This window comes from Castanea sativa, chromosome 11, assembly GCF_040712315.1.
Source record: "Castanea sativa cultivar Marrone di Chiusa Pesio chromosome 11, ASM4071231v1".
Taxonomy (NCBI): Eukaryota; Viridiplantae; Streptophyta; class Magnoliopsida; order Fagales; family Fagaceae; genus Castanea; species Castanea sativa.
The window spans coordinates 12,225,688-12,245,375 of NC_134023.1; the positions used below are offsets into that span (position 1 = coordinate 12,225,688).

A 19,688-nucleotide genomic window follows, 5' to 3' on the forward strand; every position below is an offset into this window, starting at 1 on the left:
AATAATTTTTTTTTTTAAAATTTCTTATGACTGATCTTTTTTCTTTTGATGGGTTTATTAATATTCGAATGGTATTTTTATTTATTATAATGTTAGTAATGTTTTCTATTAATATGCATTTTATGCATTTATGCAAAGTATTCTTTCTATATAAAAAAATTATGAAGATTTAAATAATCTCTCAATTTTTTCTCAAAAAAAAAGTAATCTCTCAATTTATCAAAAAAAAAAAAAGAATAATATATTCAACATATTAACAAAATTGACTGAATTTTTTTTTCATATTTAGACAAGTCTGACATGATGGGGAAAGACGAAAAATTAGAGGTTTTGGATTTCAAAGATTGCGATGTCAAAAGTTTTTTTTTTTTTTATTGGAACGGTGTCAAAATTCCATTCCATAAGCATCAGTGTTACTTGAATAATCCCTCATTTACGAATCCACCATGTACTAACATTGTTGTTATGTATACTATGCCTGCAGTGATTTGTCTTACAATTATCTGCTGGGAGGATTTCCTTCTTGGGTCAACGAAACAAATTTACTACTGTATGTTTTTCATTACTTACTTCATTGTCTTTATTTTGTCCTAATAATGTTAAATAATTCAATTTATAAGTGGTAAATGAAAATCCGCAAAATAAATTCCGCCAAGGTATGTGGAAAAGATTGACCAAATATATTATCTTTTCTTTGTTTGGTTTGCAAGAAGAAGACAGAGGAAAAATATATACTTTTAAGTTTGTAAGTTGTAACCCTTAAAAAAGAATAATGTTGGAGATACAAACTATTTCACTAAAATTTTTACAGGCTGTTGATATAGTGAGTGATTATAACTTATTAAAATATTATTGGTTCATGTGCAAAATATTAGTAATTTTAAGAGATAAATGTTAAAAATCAGCAAATGTCTCTCTTTCTTTCCCTCTCTTTCGGCCCAATTTGGGCTGATGGCAAAAGGTTGGGTCCCACGGAAATGGTATCACCCAAAAATCTAATAAATCATTCTATTTTCTCTTCTCCGGTGCTCCCATTCAACCAAACTAAGTGTTAGGAGCTTTACAACTTACTGATGATAGCATGAGGACTTGGAGTGCGTGGACAACATTAGGCCAGTCACTGGGCTCAATGTTTTCTCAAGACACCAATGGCTCATCATGCCTATCTAATGAAGCTCCTAACTGCTCTTTAAGGGAGACAAGTCCAGTCTCCCTGCTAGATTCAAATTGATGAGCATGAGGAGGGGTAGCATGTGGAGGCACCTTGCTCCACATGATGCCCCAAGGCTATGGCAAGGGTGAACTATGGTGGGCAGAGATGGTTGTGGTGATAATGAGCAGTAGCAGATGGTGCTGACCCTAGGTGATGGTGGCTTGGCTGATGGTTGCTTTGTGTGTGGACTTGGTGGCTTGTGTGCAAGGTAGTGCTAGGCTATAGTGATGATAATAGGTTGTGCAAGGCATTGGGCTGGTTGATGCTGGCAGAATGCATAGACTTGTGTGAGTTGGCTGATGACAATTACTTAGTGTGCTGCATATGGGCATGCTATGCGGGCTGTGATGCTGATAAGAAAGGCTTGGGCAGGGGCTAAGCTTTAAAACGTGATGGGATAATCATGTGTGGGCTACTGGAGCATGGGCAGAAGCTTCATGATGTGCTGAGTAATAGGCTGACATGTGCAGAGTGTGCAGCAGCAATTACCAGTAGTTACCAAACAGTTCCTGGCTTATTAGATATTTAGACCTGCTGTGTAAGAGCTAGAAACGTGGAGAGTAGGCCAAGATAGCATCAGTTGGAGGTGTCCTAAGTCAAATCACATGTGCAAGTCCTGGACAAGGGGCAATTACTTGATAGTAATTGCCGTAACAGTTATTTCTGTGCATATAACCTATGTTGTTGGGTTGTGAACACTAGAGTGTGTAATATTGCCTTAGAGAATTTCATGTGTATTCTGCAGGCTTCCTTTGTACTTAAATATTGAGTAATAAAGGTTGGGGTTGGTGCCCTGTAAATACTGTGTGTGTTATGTGTGTAAATTCCCTTGATAATTCTATTCTGAGTGTTCCTACAGTGTGTGTGAAAGGTGTATTGGCTAAGACTAAGTGAGGAACTTAGTGTCATCACATGCAAGAAATTTAAAAGAAAAATTCACCTTGTGACACTAAGGAAAGTAAATCCATTTCCTCTTTTTTACTCTTACCTGTTTTTTCCTATCTATCCAAACATAGCGCTAAAGCTATTAATATTATTATAAAAGAAAGGGAAAGATATGGCTTCTAGTATCTAGCAAAGAAAGAAAAGATCAAGTCAATACGAAGTGAGTTAATGAGGAGCTAAAACAAAATTATTAAATAATCACCCTTAAGTGCCTCTACATGAGGCATGGTCTTTAGGCTACATTTGGTTGAAAGTGGAATAGGAAGGATAAAAATAGGATTTGATGTTTTTTAGCAAGGAGAGAAAAGTGGGATGATTTTTTGTGAGGTCCAAACATTTTATCCCTGGGCGTTGGGCCCACCAAAAATTCATCTCTCTAATTTGGAGAGAAAACATATATAAAAAGCTTGTTGCTAGCACAGTTACCAAATTGCCTCAATTGTTTAATGCGTCTCACCTACACTCCAGCCACCTTTACCACAAAATTCATATCTCATTGCTTCTCTTTTGTAGCTTGTTTGCACTCTGCACTCCATACAGCTCTACCCGTATGTCTCACTTTTTTTAATTATATATTTTTTTCTTCATTTTTTTCTACTTTTTAATATAATATAGTATATTATATATAATATCAAAGGAAAATAATACGATGAGTACAAAGAAATAATAAATAATATATTATATTATCTATATCTGTTATCTTGTTAAGTATAATTAGTAATAATTAATATTTACTTCTAATTTAATGAGTACAAAAAAATTATATTTTACAATGTCATAAGGGCACAAGATTAAATTTATATAAATTACATTTTCTGTCCTCCCACTTTTCTCCCTAACTTTATAAAATAAAGTTTTATCCCTTTACTTTTCCATCCCTCCATCCAATACACATCGAGAGAAAACTAAATATTTTTTATCATTCCACTTTTCTATTTTCCCAACCAAGTGGATCCTTAATCTACCCAACTTATGTTGACTTGAAAACAAAATTATTTCCCTAAAAAGAGGGAAATGATATGATAAATGTTATAAATACTAAATGAATCCTATTGTATTTCCCAATGAATAAAATATATAAGAGTTCCTTATATAGGTGCATAGAAGTGAAATAGAAGAGTATTAAGCATTCATGCAAAGCAAGTAAACTAATGTGAGCCTAAAGCCCAAGTCACATGTTAACAGCCCCTTTCAAACTCAAGGCGGGTGGGAGACTAACTTGAGCTTGTCAACCAAAGCATAAAGACATCCCTTAGGTGTGACTTTGTGAAGATATCTACAATTTGATCTTGAGAGGAGACTGAAAGCAGCTTGAGAGCACAATGGACGAGATGTTGACGAACAAAATGACAATCAATCTTGATGTGTTTGGTCCATTTATGGAAGACATCATTGTGAGCAATCTAAATGGCAATTTGCTTATCACAATAAAGAGAAGTGGCAAAGAATGTGGACATACCTAAATCCTTGAGAAGTTGTCGAAGTGAGAGGAGTTTAGATGTGGTATTAGTAATGGCATGGTATTCCTCTTCAATGCTGGAGTCGTCCACCATATGTATGGTTTATTTCTTGCTTCGCCAAGAAATTAGAGAGAAATCAAGAAGAAAACAATAACCAGTAGTTTGTCTTCGATAAGTAGGAGTGCACTTAAGTTATTGAAGAATGCGCAAGACAGCAACATAATGAGTTGATTGTGGAGTAGACAAGAACTGGCTCACCTGGTGAAAAGCATAAGAAATGTTTGGACGAGTGATAGTAAGATAAACCAAGCTTTCAATCAATTGCTTGTAAAGAGTGTAATAAGAACCATACTTGAGAATTATTTGATTTTCCCTCAATAAAATCTATGGTTTGTTTTATATGGGTCTTCAATATTAAGACTCACTCTAACAGATCCATTAAGAGATATTGCAAAAGGTTTCACGCAAGTGCAACATTCACTATGAAAAGACGTCGCTTTGGTTGCTCGCCTCTCATCCATTCATATTCTATTCGCTTTTGCAACCTCTCGATAGTAGAACATTTTTCAAAGATGTGAAAAATGCCTTCTTAAGTGGGAACTTGAGTAAAGATATTTATATGTAACCTCCTATTCCCCTCTCTCATCCACCAAACATGGTTTTTCAGCTTCGTCATGCACTTTATGGTCTTAAGCAAGTTCCACGAAACTTGATTTGCTAGGTTCAGCTCCAAAGTCTCTCACTTGGTCTATTATGCTAAGTCCTATGATTTTACTTTATTTCTTCAGTAGTTGCACTGATAAATGCACTATTTTGCTTCTTCTATATGCTGGTGATATAGTCATCCCCAGTGAGAACCTTAGTGTCATTTAGGAACTCAAGGTTTTATTCCATCAACACTTTGGGTTTATCAAAGATTTGTGAATGAAAATCTTTATTAACTTAGCAAAAGAAGAATACATGCTCTATTTGTATACACAAAGAAAAGAGCCAAAATCTAAAACTAACAGCTATAACCACTTAAACAATTAAGTGGTTGTTGGGTTATGTTATTTAAACAACAGTTTTTAGTGTTTAAATAATAATAACACTTTTAACACTCATTTCTATAACACTCAAATACATATTTCCACAATACTGAAAACTAAACAACAATACTTGAACACTGCTACCAAACAGGCCCTAACTAACTAACATTTAATCACTAATAGTCACAAGATTCATTAAACTGTACAAATAAGAACTAAGCTACAATTCGTTTCTGCAGAGTAACAATAAGCTGTCTGTCGTTTACCTCTGTTTCTTCTTTTGCTTCAGCTTCTCATCCTTCTCTTCCTCGACTGGACATAGCCTTTCTTGCTTGTTATTCTAATAGGGTTGAAAGATCATAGAAATCTTAGCTATTTTTTGGGGTTTGAAATTACCTTCTCTACTAATTGTTTCTATCTGATCCAAGCCAAGTACACCTCCAACCTTCTGTCTCTAATTGGCCTTACCAACAATAAGATTATTGATCATCCAGTCAAACTTATTGCGTTTCTTAGATGAACCTGTTTAGACATTTCTTATGTTATGCATCAGGTGCACCAGTTCATGTTTGCTCTACTATTGACTCACTATGCAGTCTTCTAACACATTCTTTGATATCTATACTATATGGTACTCTCTCTCTTTTTTCCACATAAAAGAACAGGGTACTCTTTTCCACAATCTGCACTTTTCGGCTCAATCTTCTCGTGTCTTGTGAGCCTACTCTAATGATGACAAGGTAGGTAACCCCAGCGATCACCAGTCCACAATATTGTTTTCTCTTTGACACATTTCTGATCTCTTGAAGAATAAGTAAGAAACAATCTATAGTGAGCTACTTCAGTAACAAGGCTAACAATCTATAATGATGTCTTTTATGAATAAACCAAGCACATTGAAATCGCTACCTTGTTAGGCATCTACTTCAGGATTCTCTAAAGCTACTCTTTGTCCGGTCACAAAATCAACTTGTCAACATCTTTACAAAGTTACATCTTACTAGACATTTTCATACTTTAGTTAACAAACTTAAATTGGTCTCTCATCCTTCTTGAGTTTTAGGGGTGTTGTTTGTGTACTAACCCATTAGGTTTTAAGTCCAATTTATTTTTCATGTATTGCAAACATACTCGTACAGAACTCATTCTTGTATTACACTTATATGCCCTTTTATACAAAGACAACTCCTTTACAGTTTATTTTTCTCCGAGTAATCGAATACAATAGAACTTTGAGCAAATATTGTATTGAAAGATTTCCATCTGATTTTTTTTTATTCCTAATATTCTATATCCTGCTACTCTTGAATGCTACGTCCCCCCTAACCTTCACAAAAAAATCTTGAATTTTGAATATAGGCGTGAAAACTCTGGTTTTACTAAAAATGAAACTGACATGGAAATCTTACTGGCTATTTTATGCAGTAATTTAATTGCCAACCATTTCACAATAAAGAGTTCAGGCAGAAGGTAAATCTATCCATGCTATATTTCAATGGTTGAATTTTACCATGATGAATGTGTTAAAACAAAAAATGCCGTTTCTAATCCAGTTAACATGTTATAGATCTTTTTATAATATGGTTGTTGCTAACAGCTTAAGTTGTCGGTTATGGCATTGGGGCTATTGGAGGCTCATAGTCATGAGGTTCTGAACATGCCCAAATATTTTGGAACATGTTTCTTAATGCGTAGCGTAAATCATCAACCACTATTTCTTCGCAATGTAATGTTTTTACCTGCATTAAAGTAAAAATGCCGATGGCTGGGTTTTGATTTGGATTTCGTGGCTAGGCTTCGTGGGTGGGTTTTATGGTAGTGGGTGGTTCCTGTGGCTAGTTGTTGACTTGTTGTAGTGGCGGTGTGTTAATTGAGATCATGTGGATTTGCTCTCCTGTGATTGTTGGTGTGTGGTGGGTGCTAGGTTGTGGGTGGTGGTAGCTTGGGTTTTTTATTTGAATTCGTAGTTTTTCTCTTTGTTGTTGTCTGTTAGTGTGGGTTTTGCTGCTCTTTGGATCTGATTCTTGTTGCTCTTAGGCTTTGTGGTGACTTCTGATTATTGGGTGCACATGAGAGAGACTCTTAGAGGGGTACAGTCAGGTAGAGAGAGAGAGAGACGTTTTTGGTTTTACAGTAGAGAGAGAGATAGTGAAATTAATTTTTATTAGTTGTTTATATTATTTTATTAGTTTATTTATATTGTTTTAATGGATTGTATGTTAAAATAAGGAATTCAGATCCTCTAGATTTCTTAGGGTACTCTACCAAATAGATTTCTTAAATCTTAGCAATTCTTTAATGATTTAATGGTCTAAATTTTACCATGTTAGAATTCTACTAACAATAATCTTAAGTTTTTTTGTTTGCAACATTATTTTATTATTTTAAGAGTATTGTTAGTGGAATGCTAATATAGTAGAATCTAGACTTTTAAATCATAAAAGAGTGGTTAGGATTTATGAAAATCTATTAGTAGAGTAACCTATGAAATTTAAAAGATCTAAATTCTAAAATAAAATATGCGATGTAGAGTGTATTGTCAAGTGAAATGTTAAAATATATAAAGTAATTTTTTGAATGCTAAATGTTTTAGGAAACCGGATTTAAATGCTCTTAGAAGCAATAAAATTGAAAAATATTATAAATCTCTTAGATAATAAGTGATTAAATACTTATAATATATATTAGTCAAATTGGAAAGGTAAGGTTTGACGACCACAAAAACATAAAAGAGATTCTTACTTGCAAGCAAAGACTTAACTTGGTAACACTGTGATTCACAGGCACAACATGTAGGACCTAATGAGTTCATCAGCAATTTAAGGGGGGGATATTGTAGTATTTTACATTATGTGGATTTGATTTAATAAATATACTTTGTGAACGTATGCTGTGTCTAACATCATGTATTTACTAGGTCTGACCGGGTTATATAATTGAATACGATAAGGCACAATTTAACTTAACTAGTCTTTTTAAAGTACAAGCATAGATATTTCTAGTACTTTCTTAAGGTTATCAAAATGAGAGTATCAAGTTTGTGAGTTAATATTGAGAGTTTGTTTTGGATGGATTGGAATTTGGCTTAATTTTTGTGATTGTGAGAAGTTTTCTGTGTTTGTGTTTTAGAGAATTATAAATTTGGTTTTTTTTTTTTGGGTTAATTATATAGTTGTAATTCATATCTTTAATAGTGTAGTTTGGTTGACATTACAAAAGTTGGGGTCCAACTACAATAAATTCTATGTTGTGTATTGCTTGTTTTTAGTGGTTTTCATGTTCTTCACAACACAGTAATTCCTTGTTATTGCAATTACAATCTTGCAGTAGACAACCTAGTTACCTAGCTCCACTCATAATTTATTTAAAGATTCTATTATCATGGAGCAATCATTAGTTAGTATTATTAGGAAAATGTTAATTTGCATATCACCAAGGGACTATTTCACATTATAGGAATGAAACCTTAATCCCAAGTATGAACATTTTTATCAGTCATGTATATAGCTGATTGAATATCTAATGTGCATTTTTATTCTGCTTTTAGTGCTTTTCCTTCAGGATTGAAGTGTCTTCAACGGAGCTTTCCTTGCAATCAAGGCTCTGGAATCTGTAAGTACAGTTAAAATCTTACCCCTGATTGCAAGATTGGAAAGCACTCGGAGGTATTGACTATTGAGGCAAAACAATGAGACAATTTCAAATAGTGATGGAACTTCAAATGTTTACCAAACACTCATATGGATACAGTACACCAAGGAAGCATCCCTAATCTATGATTGTGATGAAAATAGGATCTACCTTTTTAAGGGCTACATGGAAATTATTAATCACAAGTATCTATTAATGCGAGAAACAGAAAAGAAATGAACTTCTGCCACGAAACCTTTAACAGTGATCAATGAGAGAGGATGGGGTGCTCGGGATTGCATATGTCATAAACAGCCAAGAAATGCAGAAATATATAATCATTATTTTGTAATGCGATATACATTATAATTTGTTTTTTAAAATTTATTGAAAATAATTTTCTCTCTAAAAATGCAGAAATTTTTACAAGTATTTTCTATTTCTTTGCCTCTAAAAATATATCATTCTATTATTAAATGGCGTATTTAATTGAGATTATTATTCTTTTTTTAGGTGGTCCATTTCTTCTAATATCTTCTATTATATATAATACATTAAGTTTTTCAAATTTTTTTAGATACAACTAAACTTAAGTGGATGACATAGCGGAGTAAAAGATTAACAAAATTAATATAGTTGTTCAACTTAAAAATGTATTACGTTATTTTATAGCTTATATTTTACTTTCTTGGTAAAAGACTACTAGACTCGAATTAGGTTTCTACATGCATGATGCATGTACAATGTTGAAATGCAAAACTTGCTTCTAAACACAATCTAGAATTCGTGATGCAAACTTGTAAATTTTATTAACCTACAAAGCAATAAGTTCTTCTCTTCTTTCGAGTTTCAGATTCTGAGTTTGCAATTAACTGTGGTGGACCTCAGACTACTTCAACTACTGGGATTATATATGAGAGGGATAATGACACCCTTAATGAAACTACATATTATGTGACTGATACAAGCAAGTGGGCAGTTACCAATGCTGGATATTTTACGGGGGGGACAGAGGTCTACACTATTCTATATCAGAATAGCAGTTCGAATGATTTTGAATTCTCAAATACTTTTGATTCAAAGTTATATCAGACAACTCGACTCTCTCCTTCATCATTAAGATACTATGGTTTGGGACTTAAGAATGGCAACTACAATGTTACTCTCCAGTTTGCAGAAACAGCTTTTCAAAACTCTGCTACGTGGAGTAGTCTTGGGAGGCGTGTTTTTGATATCTATATCCAGGTCTGTACCTTAATATTGAACTGTTTTAGAATTACAATGTTTAATTTTAGAATGAAAAATAAATAAGTTTTTTGTTACAATTTTTTTTTTTCACTATACTATATATAAGTATATTTCTTTGGACAAAGCATTAAGTGTTTTGTATTTTTAATAATCATACAGCGTGACATGGGATTATGATGGCCATAAAACTCTTAAAGTGCTAGTAAGAATCTAAGAGAGAGTGTGTGTTTTTTGGGGAGTTTGGCTTCTCTCCAGTACTTTTTAAAAAAGAATCTCTTTTTGTTTTAACTAGTAAGTTTCTCGTGTGATACACGGATAATGTTGTAATATCTTATACAAGATGGTTTTGGAATATGTTGTATATGTATTATAGCATAATTGCTATAGAATTTTATTAATAATGAGTTCATCATAAAAAGTAACAACTATAAATTATACACGCATATCCATTATAATTATCCAATTGAAGGAATGAAAAAAAAAAATACAACTTTGGAGGAATATTATAGAATAAAAGTTGATATAGAATGTCTTTTTCTTTTTTCTTAATTCTTAAACAAAATGCACATCCTAAATACCCACAATCAATCACATCATTTACAAAACTCACGAATCCACAATGTCTGACCTTAGCATCAAAATCATAATTGACATTGTCACTCAATATAAAATTCAAGCTCCCTTCCTTGGCTATAGCTAACTCATACGGTTTAGGATTAAATTAAACAACAATATTAGAGTCAGATAGGTGTCGTCAAAAGATTGAAGGTAAATGACATCATTTTTTATATATGTATTTGATATGGCATGTTACAAAGTGCTATGTGTATGTATATATATATATATAAAGGAGTAGAAGTGCAAGAGGTGAAAATAGTTAATTAAAATGCAAAGAGTTTTGTATATATGTGTTAGAAATGAAAAGTCTTGAAACATTGAACCAAATGAAACAAAAAGTCAATATTTAATTTGTTCTTATCTCTAATGTGGCACTTGAGAATATTTCAATTCTTTTTGCATAGAATGTGCCACTTGACAGAACCTCATGCACTCCCACATGAAGTCTCTGCTTTTATATATATATATATATATTGATTGATTGATATTGATTGATGAGAAACTTCCACATCACCCACAAACTAAATAAAATGTGGAAATTAAAACTCACCAGTCACTACCACTTGCCATTGTTATTTAAAACAAAGGAAGTGTCCAGTTAAAAAAAGTACTAAAAATAAGCTAAACCCTTATTTGGGGGATTGATCGTTAAGATACCAGAAATTTTTATAGTTATCTGTCTTTTCATTAAAAAAAAAATAGAATAGAAAAGTAAAATAAACTATCACACAAGGGAAGATAAAGGTTTAAGTAATTTGGCATTAGGCCTGCGTCCAAGAGTGAATTTTTACTAAAATAGGGAGAATACAAAGGTGGAAGAAAAACACTCTCACAAAAGTTTGTTAGTATATAGTTGTAATAGGTAATTACTACATAATATGATGTGCACTTACATATACAATGACAAATGTACCTAAGAGTTAGGTTTCAGGGATTGTCTAATGGGTTAAAACTCCTAAACTATTGACGCTAGTATATTTAGGTTACCACTGTCTTAATTAAAAATGGCATGCAAAATAAAGTAGGAAAGAAGAACTATGAAATGGGACAGATGCACAGAGATATACATGGAAAATCCCTAGGAAAAGGGGTTAAAAAATTCTGTGAAATAAGGCTTAAACTCTTACTTTTGAGTTTTGAGAGAACTTTGAATTTTGTTAATGTGGGTCCTAAGAGAACACAATAATTAATTTTTTTTAAAAATATTTTTTTGAAAATTGAAAAAATGTTAACAATTTTTTCAATTTTCGAAAAAAAATTTTCAAAAATAAATTGTTTAATGTATGCGTAAGAACACACGCTAACCGGATTCTTTTACTAAAACAAAGAAAAACTTTTACGAGGTGTTGTCTCTTACAAAAGCTCTCTATTCTCTCTTTTATGCTATTTTTGTTTCTATTCTTTTCCAGAAAAAGCCAAAAAGGTATGTGTCTTGGTTAGCTCCCCTTTGTTTTATAGGGCAATATGGCAGCGGGATCTTGTGTAGGTGGCAAGTATGCCAAATTATAGGTGCAGCAGAGGTCATTAGTTATTGCTGCCGAGAGAGTGCAACGTCAGGCTTGACCCTGTTGTCCTTGGTTCTGGGCTGTAGGTGGTGAGCCAATGAGATTACTGCACACAATGTATTGTTTAGTCCATGCAGAGTGTTGGCCAACGAAAGCACGAGATCAAGGTCCTTTATGATGGCTGTACTCACACTCCTTTGTGGTAGTGCTCTTTGTGTGTCCTAGACTAGTATAGGATTGTGATTTTATACAATCCTATGATCTAACTCGCGATCTCACGTCGATTCTAGTTTACAAGTAATATTCTAGTACTAATAATTTGATTATGCGGTACCGGATCATAGAATCTTATGATCTTGAAAACCATGACCTGAAAGGGTTCGGACCATTTCAATATCCACATTTTTCTCTGTAATTTTACCCTGAATTGTTGCTGAGTGATTAATAGCAATTGACCTTGTGGGTTTTTTTTATTATAATATTTACTTAACTAATTTCCAAAACCCCAACAAGACTAGTTACTTTTGAAACTCCAAATGTGTCCCTAACAAATGGTCAACGTATTGAATGAAAACTTTGACGTGAGCATCCCCAATCGTATTTTTCCCCCTACTATTTTTATCCTCGTCTGTGTTTCTAGTTAAGTTTTGAATTTGTTTATTTCAGGGGGATCTTGTTTTAAAGGATTTCGACATAAAAAGGGAGGCCGATGGACACTCTTTCCGGGCTGTTCAGAAGGACTTTAAGGTTCTGGTATCAGAAAACTACCTTGAAATCCATCTATTTTGGGCAGGAAAAGGAACATGCTGCATACCTGAAATAGGAACTTATGGACCTTCTATTTCAGCCATCAGTGCTACGCCAGCCCCAGGTAACATAGTAAAAAGTCTGTAAATGCAATTCAGAAGATGTACCACCGCTTTTCCTCACATGAAGTCACATACTAGTATTATGTTATTGACCATGCCTTGCTTTTGTATAGATTTTATACTCAATGTTAGTAAGAAACCTTCGGGCAGCAAGAAGAATAAGATTGGTCTTATTGTGGCTATATTTGTTGGTGGTGTTGGAGTATTAAGCTTTCTGTTTGTTTTCGTGGTTTTCTTCAACACCAGAAGAAGAAAAAATCTTCAAGCCAATGATAATGACGGTAAGCCAGAAATCTTATATTGCACATCAATGATGGTGGTTGTTTCTATATTTTTAATTCAGTAGTTCATTGGTAAGTTGACCTTTGTATGCTGCTTATTTTATTTAGTACAAAATCCGGTGTATCAATTTCATGTTTATTTACAAACAATAACAGCATAAAGGAATTTGTACTGGAACCTTTTCAATCTCTCTGTGAACTTTACAAACGCGCACATACATGTTAAGTATACATGTGTGATTGAAGTTTCACATTAAATAATGATAAAAAAAAATGAGTTGTTAATATAATATTATTAAGCAAATACCCATTAGGTTTAGGCATTTTTGTTGTCTTTATATGTTATTTTAATTATTCAGAGAAACGTCCTAAGGTCTTTAATCCCAACAATCTTTAAGAAGGAATAAGAAACTAAGAAACATGAGTAAGTTGACTGGACAGTTTTTAGAAGAACCATGAGTAGAAGAATCTGCTAGTACATGTTCAACTTTTTAGTTTATATGCATGTAGTCAGGAACTGCTGAGTATAATGTACTTATAAGCAGTGTCTTGTTGATCATATTCCCCACCCCCCATCTCCCCTACCCCCCTTGTGTGTGTACTGATAAAGCCTCAGGGTATGACCAACTTCCAATATATTCTAGCCGCTAAAGACACTATGGTTACTACAAATTACGACTTGTCTTTATGTTTCAATTGCAGATCTCTTAGGACTAGATGCTAGACCATTCACTTTCAGCTACGCTGAACTAAAGATAGCTACAAATGATTTTATTCCTGCTAACAAGCTTGGAGAGGGAGGATTTGGAATTGTCTATAAGGTAACTCTTTATTCTATTAAGAACTCGAGTGAGTCCATGTCTGTGACTTTAATTTGACCATCTATTAATAGCTTCGAGATGTTATACATATATTACAGTTTCCAAACAGATGACAGCATGCAACATCATATGTTTTTCATTTCATTAATTCCTTCCTTTATTTTTATCGTTATTCAAACTTATATTTAGACCCCCACATCGTCTTTCTATTAATTTTAACCAATTAATCAATATCAAGTCCAAGTATATACTTATTCGAATTCAATTGCAGTATGGATAAAACAACGAAACAATCACACAAATGAAGAAGAGAAATTATTCATGAAGCAAAACCAATAAGATATTTTAGTAAAAATGATTGTTAGATTAATTAACAAATCAATACAAGAGCTTATACATAAGCTGTACAAGAGGAAGAAAACAGAAACTAATCGCCAAAAACTAACAAACACGTGTTTAATAGTAATTACAAACTACCACACGTGCTTGTTAATAACAAAACTAATACAGCAAATGAACTACAAGTTGTTTTAGTTAAAATATAACAAAACTACAGTCATTTTGTTCTTCTTTTAATCTGCAGTTACTCTTGTTTTCTTTGGATGCTTCTCTTGGCCCGATCTGTTCTTGTTTCTTCTTCTTATATATTAAGGTGGGCCCGTGTGGCTATGAATTGCTAAGCCCAATTCGGTCAACTAAACCAAATGCAAGTTGTAATAGGACACCACACTAACCAACTAATATTAGTATATATATTAGAGGTTTGTGTTGTGCGGAAATTGTATGAATTCCAAATAACCTAGTAGGCTACGGAATATTAGTATATATATTAGAGGTTTGTATTGTGCGGAAATAGCAGGCTACAGTGGCATAAGAAGATAGAGAGTTAGAGAAGCAGTCAGTTTCTAGTTTTATTGTTTCTTTTGTGAGAGAGAGTTTGGGTGCAATTAGGATTTGGGTTTTTTGAAAGTATTCTTGTATAGTGAAATATCTCCATCGTCACTGTAGAGATAAGCAATTTGCCGAATCACGTAAATTTTTGTGTTCATTGTGTATGCTTATTATTTAATTTATGCCTATTTTGTTGTTATTGATCAAGTCCTAGGGTGCTATTTGCACAACAAGTAGTATCAGAGTAAGGTTAGGATTCAATCCTTTAAATACAGGAAAGATGTCAAGCACAAAGTATGATGTAGAGAGGTTTTGTGGTAAGGGAAATTTTTCCCTTTGGCAAAGGCGGGTGAAGGATCTCCTAATTCAATGAAAAGTTCATCAGGCCTTGCTTGGGAAGGAGAAGAAACTAGAAAAGATGAAGAATGAAGAATAGATAAAGATGGATGAGAAAGTAGCTAGCGATATTCATCTCAACCTAGCTAGGTGATAAGAGCATTCACAACATCCTAGAGGCAATGACCGCAAAGAAAATTTGGGAAAAACTAGAAGGATATGAGAAATAATCTAACGAAAAAGTTGTACATGAAGAAGCAACTGTATAGTTTGCATATGAAGGAGGGTTTAGATTTGTTGGAGCATCTCAACACATTTAACATGTTGAACACTCAATTGTCAAGTTTTGGGGTGAATTATTGATGTAGAGCACGGTTTAATATCTAATTTTTGTAAATATTTAATTTTAGCATTCTTATGTAATTTTTTTATTTTAGATTTAGGTTATTTATTTCCTTATTTTAAGGTACTTTCAATTTTGTTAGTCAAATTAGGGTTTTATATATTTTATAGTCAGCTTAGGGTTTCCTAGCCACCTTAGGGTTTCTAGACACCCTAGATTTTCTTTTTACTACTTAAATGCATTGTAGCCACCAAAGGCAATTCAATTTTCATATTATTATCAATAAACACAGACGTTTTGTCAATTTTCTTCTCTGGTGGATTTCAATTTTATTACCCTATGGATTCAAGGAACCCTTCGTGGATTCAAGGTTTACTACCTCAAAACTAACAGTGTAGTTTCTATTCATGAAAGACAGCATCATGTGTGCTTTCTTCAGGCTTCCGCAACATCAATTATGAGGATGAAGATAAAGCTTTACTCTTATTAGCATCACTTCCTACATATTTTGATTATTGATGTACAAGAAAGAGACTGTGGTACTTGATGAGGTGACTAGTGCTCTCATGTCACACATAAAGATGAAGCAAGATGGTGATGGTTCTTAGACTGATGGACTCATTGTAAAGCCAAAGTTGAGCAATCGGGGTAGAAGCGAGTCAAAATCCAACGAAAACAAATCTTAGTCTAGATCACGTGCAAAGAAAGATGTAGATTACTTTTATTGTCACAAGAAATGACACTACAAGAATCAGTGTAAAGAGTTGAAAGAGTATTTAGAGGAGAAGAGGAATGGAAAGAAGCCCTTAGAATCAACTAATGTTGCTGAAGAAACATCAAATGAAAGTGAAGTTGGTGCAAATTTACTTTCAATCTCATTAGGTAACAATGTTGAATTAGAATCTTGGGTTTTAGATTCAGCATCCTCGTATCATATGACTCCAAAGAAAGATTGGTTTGACACATATAAGCCTTCCAACAGTGGTATGATCCAAATGGGTAATGAAGCAACATGCCCGATTATTGGGATTGGTACCGTGAGGATCAAGATGTTTGATGGAGTTGTGGGAGTTATTAGTAATGTCAAACATGTTCCAAATATTAGGAAGAATTTAATTTCTTTTGGAGTATTGGATGATTTGGGCTATTCATACTCATTAAAAGTTAGAATCATGAAGATTACCAAAGGTGCTTTGATAGCGATGAAAGGAAAAAAAGTATGTATGCTTTATTGATTGATTGGGAACATAGTTATAGGAAGAGTTGCAATGTTATTAAAGAGTTGTCCATATTGGTGAACAGTTATGATTGGCCATATTGGTGAACGTGCTATTAAAGAGTTGCACAAGAGATGTTTATTGAAGGGGGTGAAGACATGCAAGCTAGATTTCAGCGACTATTTTGTGTATGGAAAACAGCATAGAGTTAGTTTCAAGATAGGCTCTCATACAAGTAAAGGAGTTCTTGACTACATTCATTCAGATGTTTAAGATCCAGTTTCAATTTCTTCTTATAGTTGTTCTCAATATTTCGTTAGTTTCATTGCTAACTACTCGAGAAAGGTATGGATTTTTATTTTATGAATCATATCATAAGTCTAATGTGTTTGGCATATTTAAAAAGTGGAAAGCACAGGTTGAAAATCAGATTGGCAGAAAAATAAAATACCTTAGAACAAATAATGGCCAGGAGTCTAGAGATAAAGAATTCATAAGATTTTGTAAATTAAAAGAAATTACTCATCACTTCACAATTAAAGGAACTCCACAGCAAAATGGTGTTATAGAGAGAATGAATAGAACCTTAGTAGAAAGAGTCAGATGCATGAAATTGAATGTAGGGTTGCCTAAGGTGTTCTAGGTAGAGATAGTCAACAAAGCAAGCAACATTATTCACTACAACAAAAGTGGACTATGGTAACGAAACTTTCATTACAATATGCCCTTATTTCGTTGCCAAACACATATGGTGACAAAACAACATTCGTTACCTAAGCCCCGTTACCGAATGTCCTAGTGACAAAAATTATCATCACCAATAGGTCTAAATTTAATATATATAAAAAATGATAGGTTACGTGTTGATTTTTTTTTTTTTTTATTAGTAGATCTCTATCATCAGCTATTAATTTCAAGATTCCAAAAGAGGTTTGATCAGGTAGACCAGTTGATTATTTGAAACTAAAAATCTTTGGCTGTCCAACTTATGTGCATGTGTAGAGTGGAGAACATTCTAAATTGGATTGAAAGTCAAGAAAATGTCATATTAATGAAGCATTTATGTTGAAACAAAACGAAGCAGAGACATGTGATGATAGTTCATAGGAGAAATTAACTGTTGAGGTAGACTTTGACGAGAATAGTTCACCTAATGATAAGGGTGATGATAATGATAATAATAATGATTCGTAGCAGTAACAAGAAGGGCCTTATTCAATTGCTGAAGGTAGAGAAAAACGTATTCATAAAGCACCACAGATATATGGTTTTGAAGACATGGGCAGCTTTACTCTTATAACTAGCAGTGGAAATCCATCGTCTTACAAGGATGAAGAAGAAGTGGGAAGAATAACTAGCAATGTATATATATATATTAGAGGTTTTTGTTGTGCGGAAATTGTATGAGAATTTCAAATAACCTAGTAGGCTACCGCATAAGAAAATAGAGAATTAGAGAAGTAGTTAGCTTTTAGTCTTATTGTTTCTTTTGTGAGAGAGAGTTAGGCTGTAATCGAGATTTGAGTTTCTTGAGAGTGTTCTTGTGCAGTATTATATCTTCCTATTTTCATAGTGAAATTTCTCTGTTGTCACCGTGGAGGTAAGCAGTTTGCCGAATCATGTAAATTCTTGTGTTTATTCTTGTCAAATACTTTCTTTTAAATGAAATCATTCAAAAATTAAAAATGGTTTGATTTTGCCTACAATTTCAAGGTAAAAATAGCCATCCCTCAACAAAACAACAATAACATTGAGTTTTATCCACATAAATTTTTCTGGAAATAAATATATATGATGCAATTTTGTTCGACATAGTTTGATTGTATTTGAGCCGTCAATTAGATAAGAAGTGTCAATTACATATATTGGAGCCACCCACCCTCCCTCATTGGCTAGGTTCTCATTTTCTATATACACTAATAGATCAAAATTATCTCTTGATGAGTAACGATTTATAATTTAATTATTTTCTTTAATATTTGTGTTTGAAACTCAATGCAAAATAGGGAACACTTAATGATGGAAGAGTAGTTGCTGTGAAGCAACTGTCTGCTGCATCACACCAAGGAAAGAACCAGTTTGTAACTGAAATTGCTATTATATCTGCTGTGCAACACCGAAACCTCGTGAAATTGTATGGATGTTGTGTTGAGGCAAATAAACGACTCCTTGTTTATGAGTATCTAGAGAATAAAAGCCTTGATCAAGCATTATTTGGTATATGAACACATCTTTGTTGCTGCTCTATCTCACTTTATATGCATAAATATTTATGTATAGTAAGTAGTTTAAATTTTTATGATTGCATTGAGACAGGGGAAAGAAGTTTGAATCTAAATTGGTCAACACGCTACGCTATATGCTTGGGTGTAGCAAGAGGTTTAGCTTACCTTCATGAGGAGTCACGACCTCGAATTGTACATAGAGATGTGAAAGCCAGTAATATCTTGCTTGATTTTGATCTCATCCCCAAAATATCAGACTTCGGCTTGGCCAAGCTATATGATGATAACAAGAGTCACATAAGCACTGGCCTTGCAGGGACCATGTAAGACCCCGGAAGCTTAGCTAGTTTCCTTGTCTCTTTGAATTATATAATGTTTTATTTTATTTAATGATTGTTTTATTGATTCAGTGGATATCTTGCACCGGAATATGCCATGCGTGGACACCTTACAGAGAAGACCGATGTGTTTGCCTTTGGCATTGTGGCTCTAGAGATTGTTAGTGGGAGGCTAAATTCAGACTCAAGCTTAGAAGAAGAAAAGGCATATCTTCTTGAATGGGTATGTACCATATATATTATGTATTGTTGCATACATAAGGTTTTTATCTTTCTTTGATTGGATGCATAGTTATTTGAGTTGGAGATTGAAAATTAGAATATATATATATATATATATATATATATATATATATATATATATATAATTTTTTTCACTATGCAATGTAGTTCAAAGATGTTTATGCTGTCTTGTAGCTATCCAATGCTAGTTTTTTTTTTTTTTTTTTTTTTTTGGATTTTGTTAGCAAAATTTTAGTTTCAGGCTAGTGCTTAACTAATGCTAAGGATTATCTAATTATCTTTTCCTTTCTAAATATTGCAACTTACTATATGGAGTTATCACTTAATTTATACATATGAAAAAAAATTAAGAAACCCCCAAAATTGCACTACATTGAAAAATGAAGCATTGATTCTCTAATAAGATGAAAATAAATGGCTTTTTATCATAATTAAATTCTAAAAATAAAGTTACACTACTCTAGTCCTAAAGACATT

General features: G+C 33.2%; 1 protein-coding gene across 6 annotated transcripts in view; it reads left to right on the forward strand.

Moving 5' to 3' along the window:
• The window catches only part of LOC142615751 (putative LRR receptor-like serine/threonine-protein kinase At1g56140), a 62,816-nt gene that overhangs the window by 40,776 nt on the left and 2,352 nt on the right, over positions 1–19,688 (forward strand). For 5 of the 6 annotated variants that reach the window (XM_075788569.1, XM_075788573.1, XM_075788572.1 and 2 more), the window contains 10 exons: positions 485–550; positions 6,072–6,116; positions 8,194–8,258; positions 9,130–9,521; positions 12,314–12,518; positions 12,630–12,797; positions 13,500–13,618; positions 18,412–18,622; positions 18,722–18,953; positions 19,041–19,191. In XM_075788569.1, coding sequence (XP_075644684.1) covers positions 485–550; positions 6,072–6,116; positions 8,194–8,258; positions 9,130–9,521; positions 12,314–12,518; positions 12,630–12,797; positions 13,500–13,618; positions 18,412–18,622; positions 18,722–18,953; positions 19,041–19,191 — 1,654 coding nt within the window. The remainder of the gene's footprint in view (positions 1–484; positions 551–6,071; positions 6,117–8,193; positions 8,259–9,129; positions 9,522–12,313; positions 12,519–12,629; positions 12,798–13,499; positions 13,619–18,411; positions 18,623–18,721; positions 18,954–19,040; positions 19,192–19,688) is intronic. The other variant, XM_075788570.1, reaches the window with a different exon arrangement.